This window comes from Hevea brasiliensis, unplaced genomic scaffold (assembly GCF_030052815.1).
Source record: "Hevea brasiliensis isolate MT/VB/25A 57/8 unplaced genomic scaffold, ASM3005281v1 Scaf13, whole genome shotgun sequence".
In the NCBI taxonomy this organism is placed as follows: domain Eukaryota; kingdom Viridiplantae; phylum Streptophyta; class Magnoliopsida; order Malpighiales; family Euphorbiaceae; genus Hevea; species Hevea brasiliensis.
In genome coordinates this window covers 464271-490570 of record NW_026614619.1, presented here as the reverse complement: position 1 = coordinate 490570, position 26300 = coordinate 464271, and the positions used below count along the sequence as shown (strand labels likewise).

The window sequence follows — 26300 nt, the reverse complement described above, 5'->3', positions numbered from 1 at the left end:
TGTTCTAGAAATATTGTCACTCATATTCTTAACAAATTAAGAATAATATTTCTAACAAAATATCAATGGACATTTTCTATTAAACATAAATATATTATGTAAACGTAAAAGTGGAAATGCCTTTATTAATAAAAATATGTACAAGATACATACTAAATGATATGCTCTAGGGCATACTACTAACAATCTCCCACTAGCCTTAGAGCCATTCATTACAATATCTTAGACCTATCTTCTCAAGATGTCGATCTAATCAGTGCGTGACATAGGCTTAGTGAATGGATCACTGGATTTTTGGTCACCGATGTTATTTTTTCTGCATGGCTATATCTGGCCAACTATATCTCGATAATGTGGTAGTGCCTTTCTATGTGTTTGGATTTTGGGTGAGACCTTAGTTCCTTGCTCAGTGTATGCTCCATTGTTGTCACAATGTAGTGGGCTGCGACTCAATGGAAGGAACTCTTGTAAGTTCTCGAACTTCTTTATCCAAACTTCCTTTGACATCGATGCGAATATACTCACTCTGTAGTGGAATCTGCAATGTGCTCTGTTTGGAACTCTTCCAACTTACTGCACCTCCATTATAAATGAACACATATCAAGAGGTAGACTTTCTATCATCGATATCTGATTGGAAATCAGAATCAGTATAACCATCCAATTGCAAGTCTCCACCTCCATAAATCAAGAATAAATCCTTAGTTCTTCTCAAGTACTTAAGGATATTCTTGAAGCTATCGATGTTCCAAACACGGATTGGATTGATACCTGCTAGCCAAACTAACAGCATATGCGATATCCGGCCTAGTACACAACATTGCATACATTAAACTTCCAATAGCCGAAGCATATGGAATCCTGGCCATCTTATCTCTTTCTTCCAGTGTCTTTGGAGAAATCTCTTTAGAAAGATGGATACCATGTCTCACTGGTAATAATCCTCTCTTGGAATCAAGCATGTTAAACCTCTTTAACACCTTTTCCAAGTATAGACTTTGGGATAAACCAATTATTCTTTTCGCTCTATCTCTATAGATGCAAATCCCAAGAATATAGGTTGCCTCCCCTAAGTCTTTCGTGGAGAATGTATTTGACAATCATACCTTTATAGTCGTCAACATACCTGTGTCATTACCCATCAACAGTATGTCATCCACATATAAGACAAGGAAAGTGATAGTACCGTCACTAACCTTCTTATAGACACATGGCTCATCCTCATTTTTGATAAAACCAAAGGATTTAATGGCTTCATCAAAATGGATGTTCCAACTCCTCGAAGCTTGTTTCAACCCATAAATAGATCGCTTTAGCTTGCATACCTTGGAACCATCTTGGGATTCAAATCCCTTAGGTTGTTCCATGAAAATGTTTTCTTCAATGTATCAATTGAGAAAAGCTGTTTTGACATCCATCTGCCAAATCTCATAATCATAGTATGCAGCTATTGCTAATAAAATCCTAATTGATTTAAGCATGGCAATAGGCGAGAAAGTCTCCTCATAGTCAATTCCTTGCCTTTGGCGAAACCCTTTCGCTACTAGCCTTGCCTTATAGGTCTCTACCTTTCCATCAGAACCAATTTTCTTCTTGAAAACCCATTTGTTCCCTACAATACCTTGGTGGGTCAACAAGATCCCAAACTTAATTCTTATACCTGGAATCAATCTCGGATTTCATAGCTTCAATCCATTTTGAAGAGTCTATATCTGATATAGCTTCTTCATAGGTAAGTGGATCATCCCCATGATCTACTTCTTCATGAGTAGACAACTCTTGTTCTTCTTCATGAAGAAAACCATATCTCACTGGTGGGTGAGATACCCTGGTTGTTCTACGAGGAACAGTGTAGATGTTTCATCAACGGTATTGGTTGACTAGATGGATCTATATCCATCGATCTATTGGTGGGAATTCTCCAATTCTAACTCTATTTGCCTTCCTTTGCCTCCTTCTTGAACAAACCGTTGTTCAAGAAATGTGGCATCTCTACTTATAACAACCTTTTGTGAAGTAGGCAAATAAAATAATATCCAAAACTATCTTTTGGATATCCAACAAATCGACCTTTTCGATCGGTCTCCAATTTATCGATGTTCGACTTTTGATATATTGGACAACCCCAAATCTTAACATGCTTAAGACTTGGTTTTCTTCCATGCCATGTCTCATAAGGTGTGGAAGAAAGCGATTTTGATGGAATCTATTCGGAATATACAAAGTCGATTCTAATGCAAATCCCCAAAGAAGATTGACATATCGATAGCTCATCATACTACGTACCATATCCAATAGGTACGATTTCTCCTTCGGATACACCATTTAGTTATGGCGTTCTGGAGGAGTCGGTTGAGAAACAATGCCATGCTCTCTCAAGTATTCATCAAATTCAAGACTCAAATATTCACCTCCACGACGATCGAAGAGCTTTAATACTCTTTCCTGTTTGATTTTCTACTTCAGATTTAAATTCTTTGATCTTTTCAAAGGATTCATGTTTGTATTTCATCAAATACAAATACTCAAATCTTGATTTATCATCAGTAAAGGTAATAAAATAATGAAAGCCCCCTCTAGTCATTTCTTTAAATGGACCACATACATCACTATGTATTAGCTCCAAAATATTTTCAGCTCTTAGCCCTTGTCCAACAAAGGGTGATCTAGTCATTTTGCCACAAGGCAAGATTCACAAGTTGGAGTAGGCTCAGAGCCCAATGAGGATAGAATCCCCATTTTCTCCAATTTTGCAATCCTATCTTCTGCAACATGACATAACCTTAAGTGCCAAATATATTTTGAACTTGAGTTGGTTTTCACCATGGCATTGCATTCTTTTAGATTACTCTCTTGATTGGAAACACTTTCATCGGCAATGGAAACACTTTCCTGTTGGCAATGGAAACACTTTCCTATTGGCAGTGGAAACACTTTCCTTTGCCTTTGTCAGCTTTGGTTTTCCCTTTCTGTTTAGCTATTTTCTTGGAAGGACCAGGAATCTGAAGTTTCTTTTTCTTATTGCCCTTCTTCTTGTTGAACTTTCCAGCAGAAGAAGATGCAACCAAAGCTACCCCTTTTCCTTTATTGCCTGGCATATTCTTTTGGGCAAGAACCAGCATGTTGAGTAAACCAGCTAAGGTGCATTCCTGTTTAGTCATATGGAAATTTGTCACAAAATTTCCAAAGACTCAGGAAGGATGAAGGATCAAATCCGTCGTAGTTGGAAATCCATGTTGAAGTCAAGATGTTCCAAGCTGCTCAATCAGTGAATCATCTTGTGGACATGATACCCATCATTCTGTCCCTTAGTCATCCTCATACGGAATAGCTGTATAGATATCTCATACATAGCATTCCTACTGTGCTAACCATACAACTCTTGTAGGTGAAGGAGGATATCACTAGCACTTTGCATGTTCTCATGTTGCTTCGTAACTCATTACTCATGGAAGCAAGCATGTAACACTTAGCTCTCATATCATGCTCCTTCCACTTGTCCAAAGTTTCATGTTCCTCTTGTGTGGCCTGCGGAGGTAAGGGACCAGGAACATTTGAATCTAGAACATATCCTATATGTTCAAGGTTCAGACAAGTTTCAAATTTCTTAGCCAATCGATTGCATTAGGTCTGTCAACCTATTATGATCAAGTTTGCTTGTAAGGATATTGGATGGTGGTGGTTGTTTTGTGCTAATTTTATCAGAAAATTAACTGCAGAAAATAACCAGATTAATTAGTAAATGTATCATGTAATTAACCAAAATGATTATGGTCTTTTAATCAAATTGGTCCTCCCACTAACTTAGCGAATCCTACACTTCCAAAGTAGAAAACGGAAATCCTAGTTGGATGGATTTCTAGTGGGTGATTGAATTCTTATAATTCTATTGATCATCCTCAGGTACATCCATTATTGGAATTACAATAAACTATAAGTGAGCAACTCCTTGCCCATCACATCTCATGTGAGGTTCAATCCTTTACCTAGCCCCTAATGCTCAAAATCTCAGGTACATCCATTATTGACTTGTCTTGCATTAGTTAAGTTCAACCCATTGAGCCAGTAATTATGCAAATAATTTTAATGTCCTCAGGTACATCCAATATTGGCCACTAAACCATTTACATATTTACAATATCTCATGCTTAACAATTATTCTTAAGAAAATCTCTTAAATTAATTGCATCTCATGCAACTATTTAAAATTTCTTAAAATAATTGCCCCAATGGAGGGCCTATGTTATAATTACTTTAATTATAGCATTTCCAACTTAATCATTTGTTTGGAAGATTTTATGGTCATTCTTATTACTATTAAGGTCTCACTTTGCACATTATCCATTCAGCATGCATCTATCATATAATTGCATACATTCCCATACATCTCATGCATTCATGGATAAGCAGTAAATATGGTATGATCATGGACTTTCTAAGGATTCAGTGCGAGCCACCAAGAATTGAATGCCAGAAGAGTCCATGATCATACCATATTACTAACTTATCCATAATTATGAGATATAGAGAGTATATATACGATATATGACTGTAATCAGACATATAATAAGAGAATGTTTCCTCCTCTTCAAATATCGATCAGAGTGAAAGTATATGTTAAGTAATTATAACCAAGCCCACCGACAAAGAGACAGTATTTAGAAATTTCTAAATGAACCATGAATACATGGTAAGCTCTTAAGAAATATTGTTAAGCATGTAAATGCGGCGAACAAGTATTTGCACGAAATCTTGGCTGTGGTGAGCAACTAATACAGACAAGTCATTCATGGTGTACTGAGCGCTAGGTAAAGATTGAACCTCGCGTGAATAATGACTGCATTCCAGATGTACTGAATGATCAACAAACCTCGCGTCACTAACAAATCCGCTCAACAGCGTTTTCTTCCCGGAAGTGCCGCGAGATGAGGTATTTGATTATGATACATTACTAATTGGCGGTTATTTCTGCGATTCTGCGATAGCCACCACCATCAACTGCTTGTCGCAATGCGGACAATACGGTGGCTTGCGAAACTGTCTGAACAGCGAACATATGAGATATCTCTGGGTGGCTACCGCAGAGAGGAAGCAGAACATGAAGCTTTTGAACGAAATGAAGAATGACGAGTAATGTTTGTGCTGCTTCCAGTAATATGATTCTGAAGCAACATGAAGAACATGCGAGAAATATGATAACCATGCATGGTGCTGCAGCAATCTTGGAAACATGAGATATCACGAAGCGACTGCGCCCGTGGTGTCTGTTGGGATCATGTCCACAGATGATTGTGGCTAATTGGCGATTGGAACATCTTGACTTTAACATGGATTTCCAACTACGAGTACATTTGATCCTTGATCCTTCTGAGTCTTTTGGGAATTTTATGACAAATTTCCATATGACTAGCGAGAATGCACCTTAGCTAGTTTACTCAACATGCTGTTATTGCCCAAAAGAATATGCGGCAATAAAGGAAAAGGGTAGCTTTGGTTGCATCTTCTGTTTGGAAAGTCCAACAAGAGAAGGGCAATAAAAGAAATCTTGATTCTGGTCCTTCTAAGAAAATAGCTAAGCAGAAGGAGAGTGAAGGCGAAAGTGTTCCCAGCGAGAAAGTGTTTCCATTGCCAATGAAGAAAGTGTTTCCATTGCGATGAAAGTGTTTCCAGCAACAGTAACAATCTAAATGAATGCAATGCCATGGTGAAAACCAACTCAAGTTCAAAATATATTTGGCATAAGGTTATGTCATGTTTCTGGAAGATAGGATTGCAAAATTGGAGAAAATGGGATTCTATCCTCATTGGGCTCTGAGCCTACTCAACTTGTGAATCTTGCCTTGAGGCAAAATGGCTAGATCACCCTTTGTTGGACAAGGGCTAAGAGTGAAAATATTTTGGAGCTAATACATAGTGATGTATGTAGTCCATTTAAAGAAATGGCTAGAGGGCTTTCATTATTTTATACCTTTCTTGATGATAAATCAAGGTTGGGGTATTTGTATTTGATGAAATACAAACATGAATCTTTTGAAAGGTTCCAAGAATTTAAATCTGAAGTAGAAAATCAAGCCGGCAAGAGTATTACAGCTCTTGATCGGATCGTGGAGGTGAATATTTGATCTTGAATTTGATGAATACTTGAAGAGCATGGCATTGTTTCTCGGTGACTCCTCCGAGCGCATACGGTGAATGGTGTATCTGAAAGGAGAAATCGTACCCTATTGGATATAGTGCGTAGTATGATGAGCTATCTTGATATGCCAATCTTCTTTTGAGGATTTGCATTAGAATCGACTTTGTATATTGAATAGGATTCCATCAAAATCAGTTTCTTCCACACCTTATGAGATATGGCATGGAAGAAAACCAAGTCTTAAGCATGTTAAGATTTGGGGTTGTCGACTTATATCAAAAAGTGAACAACGATAAATTGGAGACCAGATCGGAAAAGTCGATTTGTTGGATATCAAAGATAGTTTTGGATATTATTTTATTTGCCTACTTCACAAGGTTGTGATAAGTAGAGATGCCACATTTCTTGAACAACGGTTTGTTCAAGAAGGAGGCAAAGGAAGCAAATAGAGTTAGAATTGGAGAATTACGACCAACCAGCGGATCGGATGGATATAGATCCATCTAGTCAACCTATACAGTTGATGAAACATCTCTTTGTTCCTCGTAGAACAACCGGGTATCTCACCCACCGGTGAGATATGGTTTTCTTCATGAAGAAGAACAAGAGTTGTCTACTCATGAAGAAGTAGATCATGGAGATGATCCACTTACCTATGAAGAAGCTATATCGGATATAGACTCTTCAAAATGGATTGATGCTATGAAATCGAGATTGATTCCATGTATAAGAATCAAGTTTGGGATCTTGTTGACCCACAGAAGGTATTGTACCTATAGGGAACAAATGGGTTTTCAAGAAGAAAATTGGTTACGATGGAAGGTAGAGACCTATAAGGCAAGGCTAGTAGCGAAAGGGTTTAGCCAAGGCAGGAATCGACTATGAGAGACTTTCTGCTTTGTTGCCATGCTTAAATCAATTAGGATTTTATTAGCAATGTGCATACTATGATTATGAGATTTGGCGGATGGATGTCAAGCGACTTTTCTCAATGGATACATTGAAGAAAACATTTTCATGGAACAACCTAAAGGATTTGAATCCCAAGATGGTTCCAAGGTATGCAAGCTAAGCGATCCATTTATGGGTTGAAACAAGCTTGAGGAGTTGGAACATCCGTTTTGATGAAGCCATTAAATCCTTTGGTTTTATCAAAAATGAGGATGAGCCATGTGTATATAAGAAGGTTAGTGGCAGAGTTATCGCTTTCCTTGTCTTATATGTGGATGACATCTTGTTGATGGGTAATGACACGGGTATGTTGGCGACTATAAAGGTATGGTTGTCAAATACATTCTCCATGAAAGACTTAGGGAGGCAACCTATATTCTTGGGATTCGCATCTATAGAGATAGGCGAAAAGAATAATTGGTTTATCCCAAAGTCTATACTTGGAAAAGGTGTTAAGAGGTTTAACATGCTTGATTCAAGAGAGGATTATTACAGTGAGACATGGTATCCATCTTTCTAAAGAGATGTCTCCAAAGACACTGAAGAAAGAGATAAGATGGCGAGGATTCCATATGCTTGGCTATTGGAAGTTTAATGTATGCAATGTTGTGTACTAGGCGGATATCGCATATCTTTATTAGTTTGACTAGCGGTATCAATCCAATCGAGGTTTGGAACAACTGGATAGGTATCGAGAATATCCTTAAGTACTTGAGAAGAACTAAGGATTTATTCTTGATTTATGGAAGTGGAGACTTGCAATTGGATGGTTATCTGATTACGATTTCCAATCGGATATCGATGATAGAAAGTCTACCTCTGGATATGTGTTCATTTGTAATGGAGTGCGATCGGTTGGAAGAGTTCCAAGCGAGCACATTGCGATTCCACTCTGAGTGAGTATATTCTTTGCATCGAGATCTTTGCAAAGGAAGGCTATTTGGATAAAGAAGTTCGTGTGAGAACTTACGGTAGTTCCTTCCATTGAGTCGTGGTTCCACTACCTTGTGACAACAATGGAGCGATCATCTGAGCTAAGGAACTAAGGTCTCACCCAAAATCCAAACACATAGAAAGGCACTACCACATTATCGGAGATATAGTTGGGCAAGCGATATAGCCATGCGAGAAAAATAACATCATTTGAAAAATCGGTGATCCATTCACTAAGCCTATGTCACAAACTCAGTTAGATGACATCTTGAGAAGATGGGTCTAAGATATTGTAATGAATGGCTCTAGTGCTAGTGGGAGATTGTTAGTAGTATGCCTAGAGCATATCATTTAGTATGTATCTTGTACATATTTTTATTAATAAAGGCATTTCCACTTTTAGTTTACATAATATATTTATGTGTAATAGAAAAGGTCCATTGATATTTTGTTAGAAATATTATTCTTAAGTTATTAAGAATATGAGTGACAATATTTCTAGCACAAAGTATCATAAATAGGTTCACAATCGAGGATACTTCATAATAAGGACATGTCTTATAGAGAAAGATTGTATTCATGTTTGTTCCCTAGTTATGTATATGAGATATAAATAAGATTGAATGGTGAGTCTCATGCCATATAACAAACATGATAGGCACTTATAAATGATAAGTAGGCGAACCGGTGACACTTATGACAAGCACATGGAGTTTACTCTTGTCGATGTTTTGTCATAAATCATATCGATGCATATAATCTTTAGACACGAGATATACGATTATCTTGTATATAGGTAGTTTGAGTTTGATCTGCTTTCATACTTGTCTTGTGTATGGGTATATGGGCATGTGTTGGCTCCTACTAGTTATATATGAGGTAGGTGTTGATAAAGATCGAATCTGTTCCTCTAAGTAAATAGAGATAAAATCCTATGTTCATTTAATTGTTCTTGATGTTTCAAGTTCTGGCGGAGACAGATAGATTTATTGAGAAAAGAGTTTACGATGAGAAAATCTTTTTAATCAAGAAGCTGGAATTAAAGAGAACATAATATTCATAGCAAATGGAGTTTGACATAAACCATGACTCGGCTTGAGTTGGGATTTTATGTGAGAGAGATTCTAGTGCATGGTAACATATGATTATAGGTTCATTTAAGGTAAATCTTATTACTAATTGGGTGGCCATGGCATGCTATGCTAGGTATTAACCATGGTATATGAGGTTCATAAAATGATTTAGAGAAATCATTTATGGTAAGAAAGAGTTTTGATGATATTAAGAGTTGATATCATGTCTCATTGCCAATTAGTGATGAGCCTAGTAAGTCACACACATACACAAGTTATCACCTATTTAAATATGATTTAATTAATTAATTAAAGAGTTTAATTGATTAATTAAATAGGTTTAGTTTGCAATTAAATTGCAAAGTCCTTAGCATGACTTGAAACCAAATCTAGATTATTGGATGTATAATATAAGTTAAATTTATATTTAAAGTGTTTAAATATAAATTTAATTAATGAGAAATTAATTAATAGAGATTAATTAATTAATTTATATTTGATATAAATTAATTAGAAGAAGAAAAATAATTATTTTGGGTTGAGAACTCAAAATTAAGACACGGGGGCATTTTGATCATTTTGCAGTGTGACACGTGGCACCATGAGATGGTGACACATGGGATTACATAAGCTTGCCAAATGTTTTTAATCATGTAAGATGATTAAAATCAAGATTAAATATAGGTTTGACACTTGGCACAATGTGATTGGGTCACTTAAACCTAGAGCTAATCAAAGGGTGACATGTGGCAAGGGTTTAATGTGTTAACCTAACTATTTAAGTGTTGTTATGAAAAATAAAACACAACCAGCAGCCACACTCCTTTGTCACGCCACTTTGAGGTTTTTCATCTCTTCTTCTTCATCTCTTATCAATTCAAAGAGATTAGCCATCAATCTATTGAATTAAGAACACTAGAAATTGTTTATAGTGTACTGTTTACATCTCTAATCTCTTAAAAGGCAGAACTTGATTTTCTAATTAATAGAAAAGCTTTAGAAGCTATTCAAGGGCTGCCATAGGTGTTCTTGGTGTGGACAAGCTAGAGGACAACATCGGTGTCACGAAGGCGAATCTCAAAGCGCGGACAGCTGCGGTGCATCAAGAGGTTAGTGTAATCGTTCTTGATTTAATCTAGGGTTCTAAAATTAATCGATTAATTTTAAAATCTTAAATAGCAAATACAGATCCAAAAACATATTAAAAGAGTTTTAATATGTTGTTTATCATTAAATCAAATAGATAAAAATAAATCTTGCATGATGCATGTGACCTAGGTGAAAATTTTTGAATTCAATGGTATAAACTTGTGTTTTCAACTTAGTTCCTTCACTACCTGATGCCCTCTTACGTGCTACATGCCCCAAGAAAGATGTTTCCTTCATGAAGAGTCACTTAAATTTGGCATATAGTGTTTATGACCAGTAGAGAATCCGTGATATCTATCATGCTCTTACGCACTCTCGAATAGACCAATATATCATCAATGAATACCATAACAAAGCTGGTGCCGAGGTATGAATTAGAAGATAGTGTTCATCAAATCCATAAAAGCAGCCGGGCATTAGTTGCTTTCGAATGGCATGACCAAAAACTCAATGGCCATAGCGGTTTCTGAATGAGTTTTAGAGTCACTCTTACTCTTGTACTTTAAATTTTGATAATAACTGATCTAGAGGTCAATTTTGGAGAACAGTACACCCCTCAGTGATTAAACAGAATCAGGTATGGATATCTATTCTTTAATGTACCTTATTCCATTGTGATAATCAATACATAAGTGATGCCATCAACTGCTAACTTTACACAAACAACACTAGCGCTCCCCGAGGTGACTATGAGGCGGATAAAGCCGCGTGACCCTTGTTAAGCAACTCTTGCAATTTGCACTTCCAACTCTTTCAGTGCGAGGTGCCATTTCTATATGGTGTTATAGAGATTGGGTCCACACGATCATAACATCAATTTCATTTGCACCTATCTTTTTGGAAATCACGTAATTCATCAGTACATCAAAATCCCATCTGATAAGGGATGTCTCTTGATCATAGACCGCCCAGGTGTCACTCATGTGCCGTGCTCTTACACACTTCCAGATCATTTTCTAGCTAGTATGGCGAAATATTTGATGGCATCAATGTCTCTCCCATGTATTACCACATCGCCATTATAGAGGAAGACCAGTGGTATCTTGGTTCTGATCAATCATAGGCGTGATACAGCTAACCATCCATATCAAGATAATATTATAATCTACGAAGGGCATTTCAATCCATTGAGACAAAAGTGTGTCTTTGGATCGCAAGGACCAATCCTATAAAGTCTGGTGACCAGACCTCTTGGCTCTCAACGGACTAGATTACTGCTAACCCCATTTGGGCCATGGAGCGACATTGAGAAGCCCGGCCTTATTAACTAACACTATGAATGGGTTTGAACACGGATCAAGCGACGCAATACTTCTTGATCCTGGGTAGAATATGCATTTTGTAGCAGCAAATCTCATTATCTTCTCATTGTCTCATCATTGTAAACTGCGGCTGAAGCACTTCTGCTGTCTTGTGTAGCATTACCATGACTGCTTTAGAAGGCGATTGCCTGCACCTCGCACTCCATACGCAGCGGTTGTAGACCACGGAAGCGGGACTGCGAATGGATCAGCCTGCGATCGTAGGAGCCCATAGACGGTAAGAGCACTGCGTGATCTTTGCAAGATAGCCTGCCTCGCAATTAACGAGCTCGAGTGGCCCGATTAAAGAGCGGAGCGTAACCACAAGTTTATACCATTGAATTCAAGAAATTTTCACTGGGTCGCATATATCATGCAAGATTTGTTTATCTATTTAATTTTTAATGATAAACAACATGTCAAAACTCTTTTAATATGTTTTGGATCTATGTTTACCATTAAAAATTTTAAAATTAATCGGTGTTCGTTTTTAGAACCACTAGATTAAAATCAGAATGATTACCCAACACACTCCAGTGCATTGACGTGCCACCTTTTTGGGTCTCATCTGCCGGGGCGGACTCTGATGTGTCATGTTGCTTGTCCCTCTGCTTGTCACACCAAGAGGCACCTGGCACAGCCATGCAGACCCAGCACACTAAGGCACTTTACTAGCCAATTTTGAAGTTAAGTTACTTTTCTTTTAAAGGTAGCGGAGTGCTTCAGGACCACTAGAAACAATTTTAGTGTTCTTAGTCCCAGGGTGAGTGAAAACAGTCTCTGCTGGGATTGATGAGAGATGAAGAGAAGAATAGAGGAGGGCTGCAGAAATAGCTTGACCAGGGTGTGCTGCTGGATTGTATTTATTTTTCTCATGCTGAGCATAAATAGCTAGGTCATTAAGTCACTTAAACCCTATGCCATATGTCACCATCAAATTGCATCTTATTTTTTTAATTGACTTAATCTCATTAAGCCCAGTGTCAAAGCTAGACTTAATCTTGACTTTGATCATCTTACATGATAGGAAAATAAATGGCAAACTTATATGGTGCCATGTGTCACCATCTCATGGTGCCACATGTCACCATGTGAAATGACCAAATTACCCTTAAGTTATAATTTTGAGTTCTCAACCCAAAATTATTATTTCTCCTCTTCTAATCAATTTATATCAATATAAATCAATTAATCTCTATTAATTAATTTCTCACAATTAAATTCATATTTAAACACTTTAAATATAAATTTAACTTATAATATACATCTAATAACCTAGATTTGTTTTCAAGCAATGCTAGGGACTTTGCAATCTCATTGCAAACCAAACCTAATTAATTAATTAGTTAAACTCTTTAATTATCAATTAAATCACATTTTACTTGGTGATTATCTTGTGTATGTGTGAGTGACACACTAGGCTCATCACTAATTGGCAATGAGATATGATATTAACTCTTAATATTATCAGAACTTTTTCTTACCATAAATGATATCTCTAAATCATCTTAGGCATATCATAGACCATGGTTGACACCTAGAATAGCATGCCATGCCCACCCAACTAGTAATAAGGAATACCTTAAATGAACCTATAATCATATGTTACCATGCACTAGAATCTCTCTATTACAAAATCCCAATTCGATCTGGAGTCATGGTTTATGTTAAATCCCATTTACTATGAATATTATGTTCTCTTTTAATTTAGTTCTTGATTAATTAGATTTTCTTGTCAGAAACTCTTTTCTGACTAAATCTGTCTGTCCTGGCCAGGAACTTGAAACATCAAGAACAATTAAATGAACATAGGATTTTATCCCTATTTACTTAGGATAACAGATTCCATCTTGATCAACACCTACCTCCATATATAACTAGTAGGAGCTAACACATGCCTATATACCCATACACAGTACAAGTATGAAAGCAGTATCAAACTCAAATCACCTATATAGAAGATAATTGTGTTATCTTAGGTCTAAAGATTATATGCATTGATATGATATACGACAATGTATTGACAAGAGTAAACTTCATGTGCTTGTCATATGCGTTACTGGTTCGGCCTACTTATCATGTATAAGTGCCTATCATGTTTGTTATATGGCATGAGGCTCACCATTCCATCTTATTTATATCTCATATAAATACCTTGGGAACAAATATGAATACAATCTTTCTGGATAAGTCATGTCCTGTGTGAAACATCCTCGATTGTGAACCAATTTATGATACTTTGTGCTAGAAATACTGTCACTCATATTCTTAACAACTTAAGAATAGAATTTCTAACAAAATATCAATGGACTTTTTCTATTACACATGAATACATTATGTAAATGGAAAAGTGAAATTGCATTTTATTAATAAAATATGTACAAGATACATACTAAATGATATGCTCTAGGACATACTACTAACAATCTCCCACTACCACTAGAGCCATTCATTACAATATCTTAGACCCATCTTCTCAATATATCAGTCTAACTGAGCTTGTTATATAGGCTTCGTGAATGGATCAACTGGATTTTCAGCTGATCGTATTTTCTGTATGGCTATATTGCCTCGCCCAACTATCTCTCTGATAATGTGGTAGCACCTTTCTATGTGTTTGGATTTCTGGTGAGACCGGGGTTCCTTAGCCTGCATGACAACTCCATTGTTGTCACTATAGAGAGGAACTACTGAATCAATGAAAGGAACTACTACAAGTTCTAACATGAACTTCTTTATCCAAACAGCCTCTTTTGTAGCATCTGAAGTAGCAATATACTCAGCCTCTATAGTGGAATCAGCAGTCGTACTCTGTTTGGAACTCTTCCAACTAACTCCACCTCCATTACAAATAAACACAAACCTAGAGGTAGACTTTCTATCATTGATATCTGATTGGAAATCAGAATCAGTATAACCATCCAATTGTAAGTCACCACTTTCATAAATCAAGAATAAATCCTTAGTTCTTCTCAAGTACTTAAGGATAATCTTGACAGCTATCTAGTGTTCCAAACCTAGATTGGATTGAAACCTGCTAGTCAAACTAACAGCATGTACAATATCTGGCTTAGTACATATCATTGCATACATCAAACTTCCAATAGCCGAAGCATATGAAATCCTGGCCATTTTATCTCTTTCTTCAGGTGTCTTTGGAGACATCTCTTTAGAAAGGTGGATACCATATCTTGCTGGTAACAATCCTCTCTTGGAATAAAGCATGTTAAACATCTTTAACACTTTTTCTAAGTATAAACTTTGGGATAAACCAATTATTCTTTTCGCTCTATCTTTATAGATGCAAATTCCAAGAATATAGGTTGCCTCCCCTAAGTCTTTCATGGAGAATGTATTTGACAACTATACCTTGACAGTTGTTAACATACCTATGACATTACCTATTAACAGAATGTCATCTATATATAAGACAAGGAAAGTGATAGCACTATCACTAACCTTCTTATATACACATGGCTCATCCATATTTTTTATAAAACCAAATGACTTAATGGCTTCATCAAAACGGATGTTCCAACTCCTCGAAGCTTGTTTCAACCCATAAATGGATCGCTTTAGCTGGCACACCTTGGAACCATCATGGGATTCAAAACCCCTTGTTTGTTCCATGAAAATGTTTTCTTCAATGTATCCATTGAGAAAAGCTGTTTTGACATCCATCTGCCAAATCTCATAATCATAGTATGCAACTATTGCTAATAGAATCCTAATTGATTTAAGCATGGCAACAGGCGAGAAAGTCTCCTCATAGTCGATTCCTTGCCTTTAGCAAAACCCTTTCACTACTAGCCTTGCTTTATAGGCCTCTACCTTTCCATCAAAACCAATTTTCTTCTTGAAAACCCATTTATTCGCTATAGGTATAATACCTTCAGATGGGTCAACAAGGTCCCAAACTTAGTTCTTATGCATTGAATCAATTTTGGATTTCATAGATTTTGAAGAGTCTATATCTGATATAGCTTCTTCATAGGTAAGTGGATCATCTCCATGATCTACTTCTTCATGAGTAAACAACTGTTGTTTACCTTCATAAAGAAAACCATATCTCACTGGTGGTGAGATATCCTAGTTGATCTGCGAGGAATTACTGTAGATGTTTCAGCAATAGGTGTAGGTTGACTAAATGGATCAATATCCATTTGATTTGTTGGTTGGTCAGAATTCTCCAATTCTAACTCTTTTTGCCTTTCTTTGCCTCCTTCTTGAATAAATAGTTGTTCAAGAAATATGGCATCTCTGCTTACCACAACCTTTTGTGATGTAGGCAAATCAAAATAATATCTAAAACTTTCTTTTGGATATCCAACAAATCTACCTTTTTCTGACCTAGTTTCCAATTTATCAGCGTTCAGCTTTTTGATATAAGCTGGACAACCCCAAATCTTAACATGCTTAAGACTTGGTTTTCTTCCATGCCATATCTCATAAGGTGTGTGTAGAAAGAGATGTAGAAAGAGATGATTCTCATTGATTTCAATTAATCTGTACATGGGTATTTATATACAATTGATTCCTATAATTGTGTTATACTAACTAGGAAGAAATCCTAAATAAGAAATCCTAAATAGGAATACGTAATACGAATATACACGTAAATAATATAATGATTGACTTTCCATAACACTCCCCCTCAAGTTGGAGCATAGATGTTAATCATGCCCAACTTGTTACAAATGTAGTCAATCCTAGCTCCATTCAGAGCTTTTGTGAAAATATCTCCTAACTGCTCTCCAGTTTTGATATGTCCTGTTGAGATGATCTGTTGTTGAATTTTTTCACGAACAAAGTGACAATCAATCTCAATATGTTTGGTCCGCTCATGAAATACCGGATTAGAAGCAATATGGAGAGCAGCTTGATTATCACACCACAATTTCGCAGTTGGGGGTCTTAAAACTGTCTCATCTAGTAATTGAAATATCCACATTACCTCACATACCGATTGTGCCATGGCTCGTATTCGGATTCAAAGACTAGATCGAGAAACTACACTCGCTTGCTTTTCCAAGACACCAAATTTCCTCTAACAAAAACGCAATATCCAAAGAGTTGACCTCCTATCAACCTTAGATCCAGCCCAATGACATCGAAAAACATTCAACATTCAAATGCCCATGATTACCATATAACAAACCTCTTCCCGAGCTCCTTCAGATAGCACAAGATTTGTCCCAAGGCTTCCCAATGAGCAACAGTTGGGGAAGACATAAACCGACTTACCACACTAACGGCATAAGCAATATCAGACGAGTGACGAAGGTAGTTCAATTTTCCTACCAATCTCCTCAGATTCTCTGGATCTTCAAACAACTCACTATCCTCGCTATGCTTGTAAATTTGGAGTCATTGGTGCACTACAAGGCTTAGCACCTAATTTTCTGTCTCTCAATAGATCGATGACATATTTTCTTTGAGACAAGAAAATACCCTTCTTACTTCTCATAACTTCAATACCCAAAAATACTTTAATAATCCCAAGTCTTTGGTCCAAACTGGGTTTGGAGGAAGGTTTTAAGAGATGAAATACCCAGAGTCACTCCCGGTGATGATAATGTCATCCACATAGACTACTGTGAGAATTAGACCACCTCGATTGCCTATAAAATACTGAGTGATCACACTTACTCTTTTGCTTACCAAATTCCTGTACTGCTTCACTGAATCTCCCAAACCAGGCCCTAGGACTTTGTTTCAAGCCATAAAGAGACTTCCGAAGCCTACAAACTTTACCCAACTCTCGTTGAGCAACAAACCCAGGTGGTTGCTCCATATACACCTCCTCCTGAAGATCACCATGAAGGAAAGCATTCTTGACATCCAATTGGTGCAGGGGCCAATCATATGTAGCTGCTAAAGAGATAAATAAGCTAATGTAAGTAAGTTTAGCTACAGGAGAAAAAGTGTCGAGTAATCAACCCCATATGTCTGAGCATATCCTTTGCTACAAGGCGTGCTTTTAACCTAGCCACGTAACCATCAGATTTACCTCATCAGAATACCCATTTGCAACCAATAGCTTTCTTACCAAGTAAAGGCAACAGCTCCCATGTACCATTAGCATCTAAAGCCTCCATTTCTTCTTTCATAGCAAAGACACACCAGATGAGACAAAGGCCTCACCAACAAGATTAGGGATAGGAACAGAGTCTAAAGAAGTAACAAAACACCGAGAACAAGAAGACAATTGATTATAAGAAACAAAAGAAGAGATAGGGTAAGTACATGAACGTTTACCTTTACGAAGAGCAATGGGTAAATCTAGATCAGAATCATGATCGATGAGGTACAGTGATCTCCCAACGAAGTAGCTGGTGGAGGATCCGAGTCGAATCTCCAATCTCCGAATAAACATGAACAACGGGAGGCCGAGTAGGTCTAGAGACGTAAGAAACAGCCGTGAGAGAGGACTAGACATTGATTGGGCAAGATATATTAAGATATCATCCTCCTCCCTGCACTCTCATACACAGATGATTGAGAAAAAATGGAGTGGACTCAAAAAATGTGACATCTGCAGAAACAAGATAACGATTAAGAGTAGGAGAGAAACAATGGTACCCTTTTTGAATCCGGGAGTACCCAAGGAAGACACATTTGAGAGACTTTGGATCCAATTTAGTAACCTGTGGATGAACATCATGCACAAAACAAGTACAACCAAAAATACAGGTTCAACAGAAACAAAGATTTTGTAGGGAACAAAGCGGTATAAGGAATATCCCCATTAAGGATGTAAGACGGCATACGATTGATCAAAACATGCCGCAGAAATTGCATCCGCCCAAAAGTGTTTAGGAACTTTCATCCAAAAAGAAGAGCACGAGTTACCTCGTGAAGATGCCGATTTTTTCTTTCGCCACGCCATTTTGGGATGGGGTATCCACACAGAAGACGATGAAGAATGCCATTTTGTGTCATGTAAGATGAAATTGTGTCAAAAATATTCTTTAGCATTGTCACTTCTTAATATGCGCACGTAAATATTAAATTGAGTTTTGATTTCATTACAAAAGGCACAAAGATAGAAAACAACTCGTAACGATTCTTCATTAAATATAACCAGTAACACGAGTAATCATCAACAAAAGTAACAAAATAACGAAATCCAGCTTTAGAAGTAATGAACAAGGACCCCAAACATCGAATGAACTAACTCAAAAGGGGATGAAGCCCGCTTATTGACTCTAGACACGTAAGGCAAACGATGATGTTTTCCAAACCGACACGACTCACATTCTAGATCGATAAAGATCAAATCGAGGACACAACTTCAACATGGTAGACAAAGAAGGATGACACAATATACAATAAGCTTCAAGAGGTGTTACTGATCGAGCAAACAAGCGACCGCGGTACATGATTTTCCAGAATGTAGAGACCACCTGACTCACGTCCTCTACCAATAATCTGCTTCGTCGTAAGATCCTGAAACAAACACTGATCAGGAAAAAAGGAAATAGAACAATTTAAGGTACGAGTAAGTTTACTAAAATAAAGTAGATTAAAAGAGAAATTTGGTAGAAACAAAAAAGATGAAAAAGAAATTGACGGTCGGATTCAGCCTAACCCATGACACAAGAAGTAGAACCATCAGCTAAAGTAACAGTAGAGGAAGTGGGATTAGACTGAAAAGCAGATAGAAGACTAGAATTACCTGTCATGTGATCTGTTGCACCAGAATCAATAACCCATTTGGATGAGGAAGACACAAGGCATGTAGTGGATTTACCTGACTCAGCGATCGCAGTGATAGGGGAACTGGTAGGCTTTAGAGATGCCTGATACTGGGAAAACTGTGCAAAATCTTCTGCAGATACCAAAACAGTTTTCTCAGAGGAAGATACCGTAGAATCCTCTGCTGCCATATTTGCCATCTGTGATCGCTGATTTTTCCTCTGAAGCTGCGGACAATTATATTTTGTATGGCCAGGCTCATGACAATAATAACAAATGACTCCTCTTGAGTCCGGATTAGAACTAGCCTCTCCATTACGCTGATTACTTTGCTGTAATTCCTCCTCTACTTCCTCTTCTATTACCCTGTTGTCCATTTGGATTACGGCTAATAAGAGCACTACTGGCAGGCTGTGAAGATTGGGTACTCTCTGTACGAAGGACCCGTGTGAATGTTTCATGCAAAGAGGAAATCTCAGAACTGGAAAGAATCTGAGATTTAGCAGTCTCATACTCTGAAGGAAGGCCTGCAAGAAAACTCATAACTTGTTGCTCGTTGGGCTCTTGAACTTTCACATCATAACTAAAAGGCAACAATACATTAAGTTCCTCATATAGCCGTTTAAAATCCATAAAATAAGCCGTGAGAGACTTATTCTCTTTCTCAGGACGGTAGAATGCCTTACAAACATCATAAATACGGGAGATATTCCCTTTACCGTAATACGAAAATCTAAGTAATCCATCAATTCTTTAACAAATTCACGTGATTAATTAAACTAATTACCTCACCGTGAATCGAGTTCAAGTCGTAAAAACAACCGAGGCCCTCCCTTAGCCAAGTTTGTTGTGTATCATCGAGGTGGATCTTTAGTAAGGTGATCATCCTTATCAATGCTACGCAAATAGACCCTAACAGCCTTACTCCACCTGTAATTTGAACCATTAAGTTTGTGTTCGTGATCTTAGTCATCATCTAATCACATCGAAATAACATTCTTATTGTCCGCCATTTGTTGAGACAAAGAAACTAATCAAACGCTAATCCAAAGTGCCGACAAAGAACAAAATAATCCAAAATCACAAATCAAGTAAATACAAATAGGATCCGAGAGCCAAACCTCGAAGTCCTTTAATGGTGTAATCGGATCGAACAAAGACATGCTGGTGGAATGAGGAGATTGAGGCGACGGGCAATGTTGATCGGAATCAAAACGCCGGCCGGGCGCCAAGGTCTCTCCTGAGCTGGGTGGTGAGAACAAATAGTCACCCTAGATGGCCTGCTCTGATACCATGTAGAAAGAGATGTAGAAAGAGATGATTCTCATTGATTTCAATTAATCTGTACATGGGTATTTATATACAATTGATTCCTATAATTGTGTTATACTAACTAGGAAGAAATCCTAAATAAGAAATCCTAAATAGGAATACAGAATACAGAATATACACAGAAATAATATAATGATTGACTTTCCATAACAGTGTGGAAGAAACTGATTTTGATTGAATCCTATTCAGAATATGCAAAGCTGATTCTAATGCAAATCCCTGAAAAGATATTGGCATGCCAGTATAGCTCATCATACTACGTACCATATCTAATAGGGTATGATTTCTCCTTTCAGATACACCATTCAACTGTGGCATTCCTGGAGGAGTCAGCTGGGAAACAATGCTATGCTCTTTCAAGTATACATCAAATTCAAAACTTAAGTATTCACCTCCATAATCTGATCGAAGAGTTTTAATACTTTTTCCTGTTTGATTTTCTACTTCAGATTTAAATTCTTTGAACTTTTTAAAGGACTCATGTTTGGATTTCATCAAATACAAATAACCAATCCTTGATTTAACATCAGTAAAGATAATAAAGTAATGAAAACCGCCTCTAGCCATTTCCTTAAGTGGACCACATACATCACTATGTATTAGCTCTAAAATATTTTCAGCTCCCAGTCCTTGTCCAATAAAGGGTGGTCTAGTCATTTTTCCTTGAAGGCAGGATTCACAAGTTGGAATAGGTTCAGAACCCAATGAGGATTAGATCCCCATTTTCTCCAATTTTGCAATCCTATCTTCTACAACATGACCTAATCTTAAGTGTCAAATAAATTTTAAACTTGAGTTGATTGTTATCATGGCATTACATTCATTTAGATTGATTGCATTCAATTTGTGTTTATGATTATTATCCAAATAATAAAGACCATCATGCATATAACCCGAGCCAACATATTTATTTCCAAAATAAAAATTACAAACATCATTTGTAAACTGAAATTCATAACCATTTCTAGTCAAACTAGATATAGAAATGATGTTCTTAAAAGCATCTGGTACATACAAAATATTATTCAAACACAAAACATGTCCACACATATAAAAAGATTTAAATCCTATGGCTAAAGCTTTAATAGTTGAGCCATCGCCAATCCTAAGTCTAACATCTCTAGCATGCAAGCTGCTACTATTTGCTAGTTCCTGCATATCATAAGAAATGTGAGAACTGGCATTAGTATCTAAAACCCAACTGTAGATGAATTATGAGCATCATCAGCATCTAAATAATAAGATATGGACATACCTTCTGAAGGTATATCCTTCTTGTCCTTCAGAGAAGCAAGATACTCTGGGCAATTCCTTTTCCAGTGCCCATCCTTCTGACAGTGGAAACACTTTCCTTTGCCTCCATCAGCTTTGGTCTTCCCTTTCTGTTTGGCTATCTTCTTGGAAGGTCCTGGAACTTGAGGTTTCTTATTCTTATTGCCCTTCTTCTTCTTGGACTTTCCAATAGAATAAGATGCAATCAAAGCTACCTCTTTTCCTTTATTAGTCTTTTGGGCAATAACAAGCATGTTAAGTAAACCAGCCAAGGTGTATTCCTGCTTAGTCATATGAAAATTTATCACAAAATTTCCAAAATGACTCAGGTATAGACTGAAGGATCAAATCCCTCTGCAGTTGGAAATCCATGTCAAAGTCAAGATGTTCCAGCTGCTCTATAAGCTGAATCATCTTGTGGACATGATCCCCAACATCCTATCCCTTAGACATCCTCAATCGAAATAACTGCCTAGATATCTCATGCCTAGCATTCCTGCTATGCTCACCATACAAGTCTTACAAGTGAAGGAGGATCTCACTTGCATTTTGCATATTTTCATGCTGCTTCTGTAACTCATTACTCATAGAACCAAGCATGTAATATTTGGATCTCATATCATGCTCCTTCCACTTGTCTAAAGTGTCATGTTCCTCTTGAGTGGCCTCTGGAGGTAAGGGACTAGGAACCTTTGAGTCTAAAACATATGCAATACGTTCTAAGTTCAGGACAAGTTTTAAATTTCTTAGCCAATCAAAAAGATTAGGTCCCGTCAACCTATTGTGATCAAGTATGCTCGCAAGGATATTGGATGGTGATGGTTATTGTGTGCTCATTATTATTAGAAAATTAACTATAGAAAATAACTAGATTAATTAGTAAATGTATCAAGTAATTAACCAAAATGATTATGGTCTTTTAATAAAATTGGTCCTCCCACTAACTTGGCGAATCCTACACTTCCAAAATAGGAAACGAAAATCCTAGTTAGATGGATTTCTAGTGGGTGATTGAATTCTTATAGTCTGATTGATCATCCTCAGGCACATCCATTATTGGAATTACAATAAACTATAAGTGAGCAACTCCTTGCCCATTACATCTCATGTGAGGTTCAATAATTTATCTAGCCCCTAATGCTTAAAATCTTAGGCACATCCATCATTGATTTATCTTGCATTAGTTAAGTTGATCCCATTAAGCCAGTAAACATGCAAATAATTTTAATGTCCTTAGGCACATCCATTATTGGCCATCAACTATTTACATATTTACAACATCTCATGCTTAATAATTATTTTTAAGAAAATCTCTAAAATTAATGTATCACATGCAAGTATTTAAAATTTCTTAAAATAATTGCCTCAATAGAGGGCCCATGATATAATTACTTTAATTATACCATTTTCAACTTAATCATTTGTTTGGAAGATTTAGTAGTTGGCTTAATTACTATTATAGTCTCACTTTGCACATTATCCAATTAGCATGCATATATCATATACTTGCATACATTCCCATACATCTCATGCATACATGGATAAACAATTAATTTGCTATGATCATGGACTTTCTAAGGGATTCAATTCTGAGCCACCAAGAATTGAATCAGGGCATTCCTAGGTATATTTCATTCATTCATTTTACAAAAGTTGCTGAAGGAATACATAATCAACACTTGATCTTGATTTCCTCCCACTAGTTCCACCAATGCTCTTGACCTCCTTGATCTTCTTGCAATCCAATTACATTGTAATCCTTGGCATACCAAGGCGAAGTTACAAGATCATGGACTTTAAAGTCCTCAAATAAATAAAATTACAACCTAAAATTATTACAACATTTATAATACCTGCCACTAAAATAAAATTAATTATTTTACAACCCAAAGAAAATAAAAGAAATAAATTCAATCACTTTGGTCTTTTATTGTCCATGATCATCCATCATGCATATTAAAATTTAACAATTAAATAAAACATACATACTAAAAAATTAAATTGAATATCACATATTCAACTAAAAAATTCAGATTTGAATCTCATTCAAACAAATTTAAATTTAGAAACCCTTTCCAAATTTAATACCTTGAAAATAATTTTTCAAAAATTAATTGTGTGATTAAAATTCCTAATTAAACAATTTAATTAGGTATGGGCTTAATTGTCACACCCTACTCCCCTATAAGATGTAACATGATCCCGTAGTATACCTAATGAATTACCGTACTTCGCCTACCGATAATCCATTAAATATACTACAAGGGATTTTAAAACAATTTTCATGAAATTTAAATCATCGATTAAAATCTGGTGTTATAAAATTTTTTTCAAAATTTCGGCAAAGTGTCGGTTGTATTTTGAGAAAACAGTTCTTCAAAACCTGCAAAAAACACACTTCCAATATGTTTTCTCAAATATAACTTCAATAACTTCATTTGAGCCCATAATTCAAATCTCAATAATCAAATCAATCTCCTCATAAAAGAAACATCTCATTGATTACAAGACTCAAAATTAATATTACAAAACCATTCAGATAACTGAAATCCCAAATTTACATATACAATAATTTACATTTAATTACATACCAAAATATTTTACAAGAGTTTTTATATAACTGCTTAAATAATTTACATACGTATTATTACATGCATGCATCAAAACTTATGTACATGGGTATATCTATGATATACCTGGAGCTGATCTGAATGTGTCTTCAAAGAAACTTACTCACTGCTCTATGCTCTTCTTACCTGCGACAGCATACAAAGCTATCGCTGAGTGGTGAACTCAGTGGTGCACAACTATAATTTAAAACATAGTACAATATACATTGACAAAATTTACAGCAAATAATTTGGAAATCTGAATACTCATCAAATTCCAAAACTCAAAATATTCATTGCCAATAATGTAAATCATTTGTATGAAATGACTTTGATCACGAAATTCAATTTATCAAATTATGACTAACCATTTAAGGTAGTTACAACAAAATCAATTATACATAAATCATAACTGAAATCACAATTCTTTACTATTCAAAAACATTCTGTATCTCAAAAGCCATGTTGTATCTCAAAACCATGTCAGATCTCAAAACCATGTCAGATCTCAAAAATCATGCTGTATCTCAAAAACCATGCTGTATCTCAAAAATCATTCTTTATCTCACTAACTATGCAAGACTAATCCGAAAGGGCCATATTCGAAGTGATTCTAACTCCCTATGGTCGGGGAGGTCGAATCAGATTCTAACTCCCTATGGTCGGGGAGGTCGAATCATCGTGCACAGTACACACCACAATAATGAATCTTCTGCAAGGGCCATAACGATAAAAAAAAACTTAGATCTAACCTCAAATCAGAGGAAAATCTAAGCCAGTGCACGTACCATGGTAATCAAAACACAACTAACTCCATTGTCTTCTCAACAAATGAGAGAGACGGGTAATAACCTAGTCAAGCATCTATAGTGAAATATAAAATAATATCAAAATCCTTTTAGTGAGCATAAATCACAATATAATTCGATTCAAATTCAATTCCAATATCCAATAATTTTTATGCTCATCACAATTCAAATCATAAATTTGCATTTTTCCATGAAAATTACCATCACAATTCAAAACATGTTCTATCACAATTTTCCAAAACATAATTTATTCAATCCATAACAATACTTAATACTTGTGGAAATACCATTTCACAAAGCTAAATTCATATATGCTATAACAATTTCAATAATCATTGAATTAAATCCAATGCTTGTTAAACATAACACATAAGAAAAATATGTTATTTAATCATATGAAATATTCAAAACAAAATCAGTTAAAAACTAGTTGTGCACAAACCTCTAATAACTATCTCTTGGCTCTGACTCAGTGTTTCCTTCCCCTTCCCTGAGTCTTTGCTAACTGAGAAACACAATTTTGAAGTGTTTCAGTACTCATTTAAACTGTCTCTAAGAATAAGGTTCAATAATTAATTTATCGAATTCTATTATTTCCTTAGTCAACCTAAGATGTCAACCCTCGATGCAGTCTAGGTGAATTAGGTTTTAATGTTATCAATATGTCACATTTGTAGCCTTTTAGTATTGGTACATGTTATCGAATTCATTTCCATGTATATTGCGTTTTATTACAATTTGTCGGATCCCGGTATACTAATTTGACCTAGCCGGATGACTTAGTTCTCTCAGCTTTTAGGTTTCGGTCAAAACTTCAAACTTGTAGATCTATGTCTTATTGCACGCGGGGCAAAATTTCAGGTCATTCTGAGTTTAGTAGACCAAGCTATGGTCATTTTACTATTGCTGGTCAAAATGCTTCAAAATTGGTCACTTTAGGTCATTTTAGGTCATTTTAGGTTCGGCCAGTTTTTGGACCCGAATTTGTGCAAGATTTTTTACTTGCTTATGGTCATTTCTGGGCTTTGGTGTCTTCA

General features: G+C 36.2%; 1 protein-coding gene across 1 annotated transcript; it reads right to left on the bottom strand.

Moving 5' to 3' along the window:
- Nucleotides 1-18900: 18900 nt before the first annotated feature.
- Nucleotides 18901-19781, bottom strand: LOC131176484 (uncharacterized). Its single transcript, XM_058141533.1, has 2 exons — nucleotides 19222-19781; nucleotides 18901-18992 (listed from the first exon to the last, which is right to left on the bottom strand). The coding sequence occupies exons 1-2, from the start codon at nucleotides 19751-19753 to the stop codon at nucleotides 18964-18966; spliced, it is 561 nt and encodes a 186-aa protein (XP_057997516.1). The 5' UTR covers nucleotides 19754-19781; the 3' UTR covers nucleotides 18901-18963.
- Nucleotides 19782-26300: the final 6519 nt, after the last annotated feature.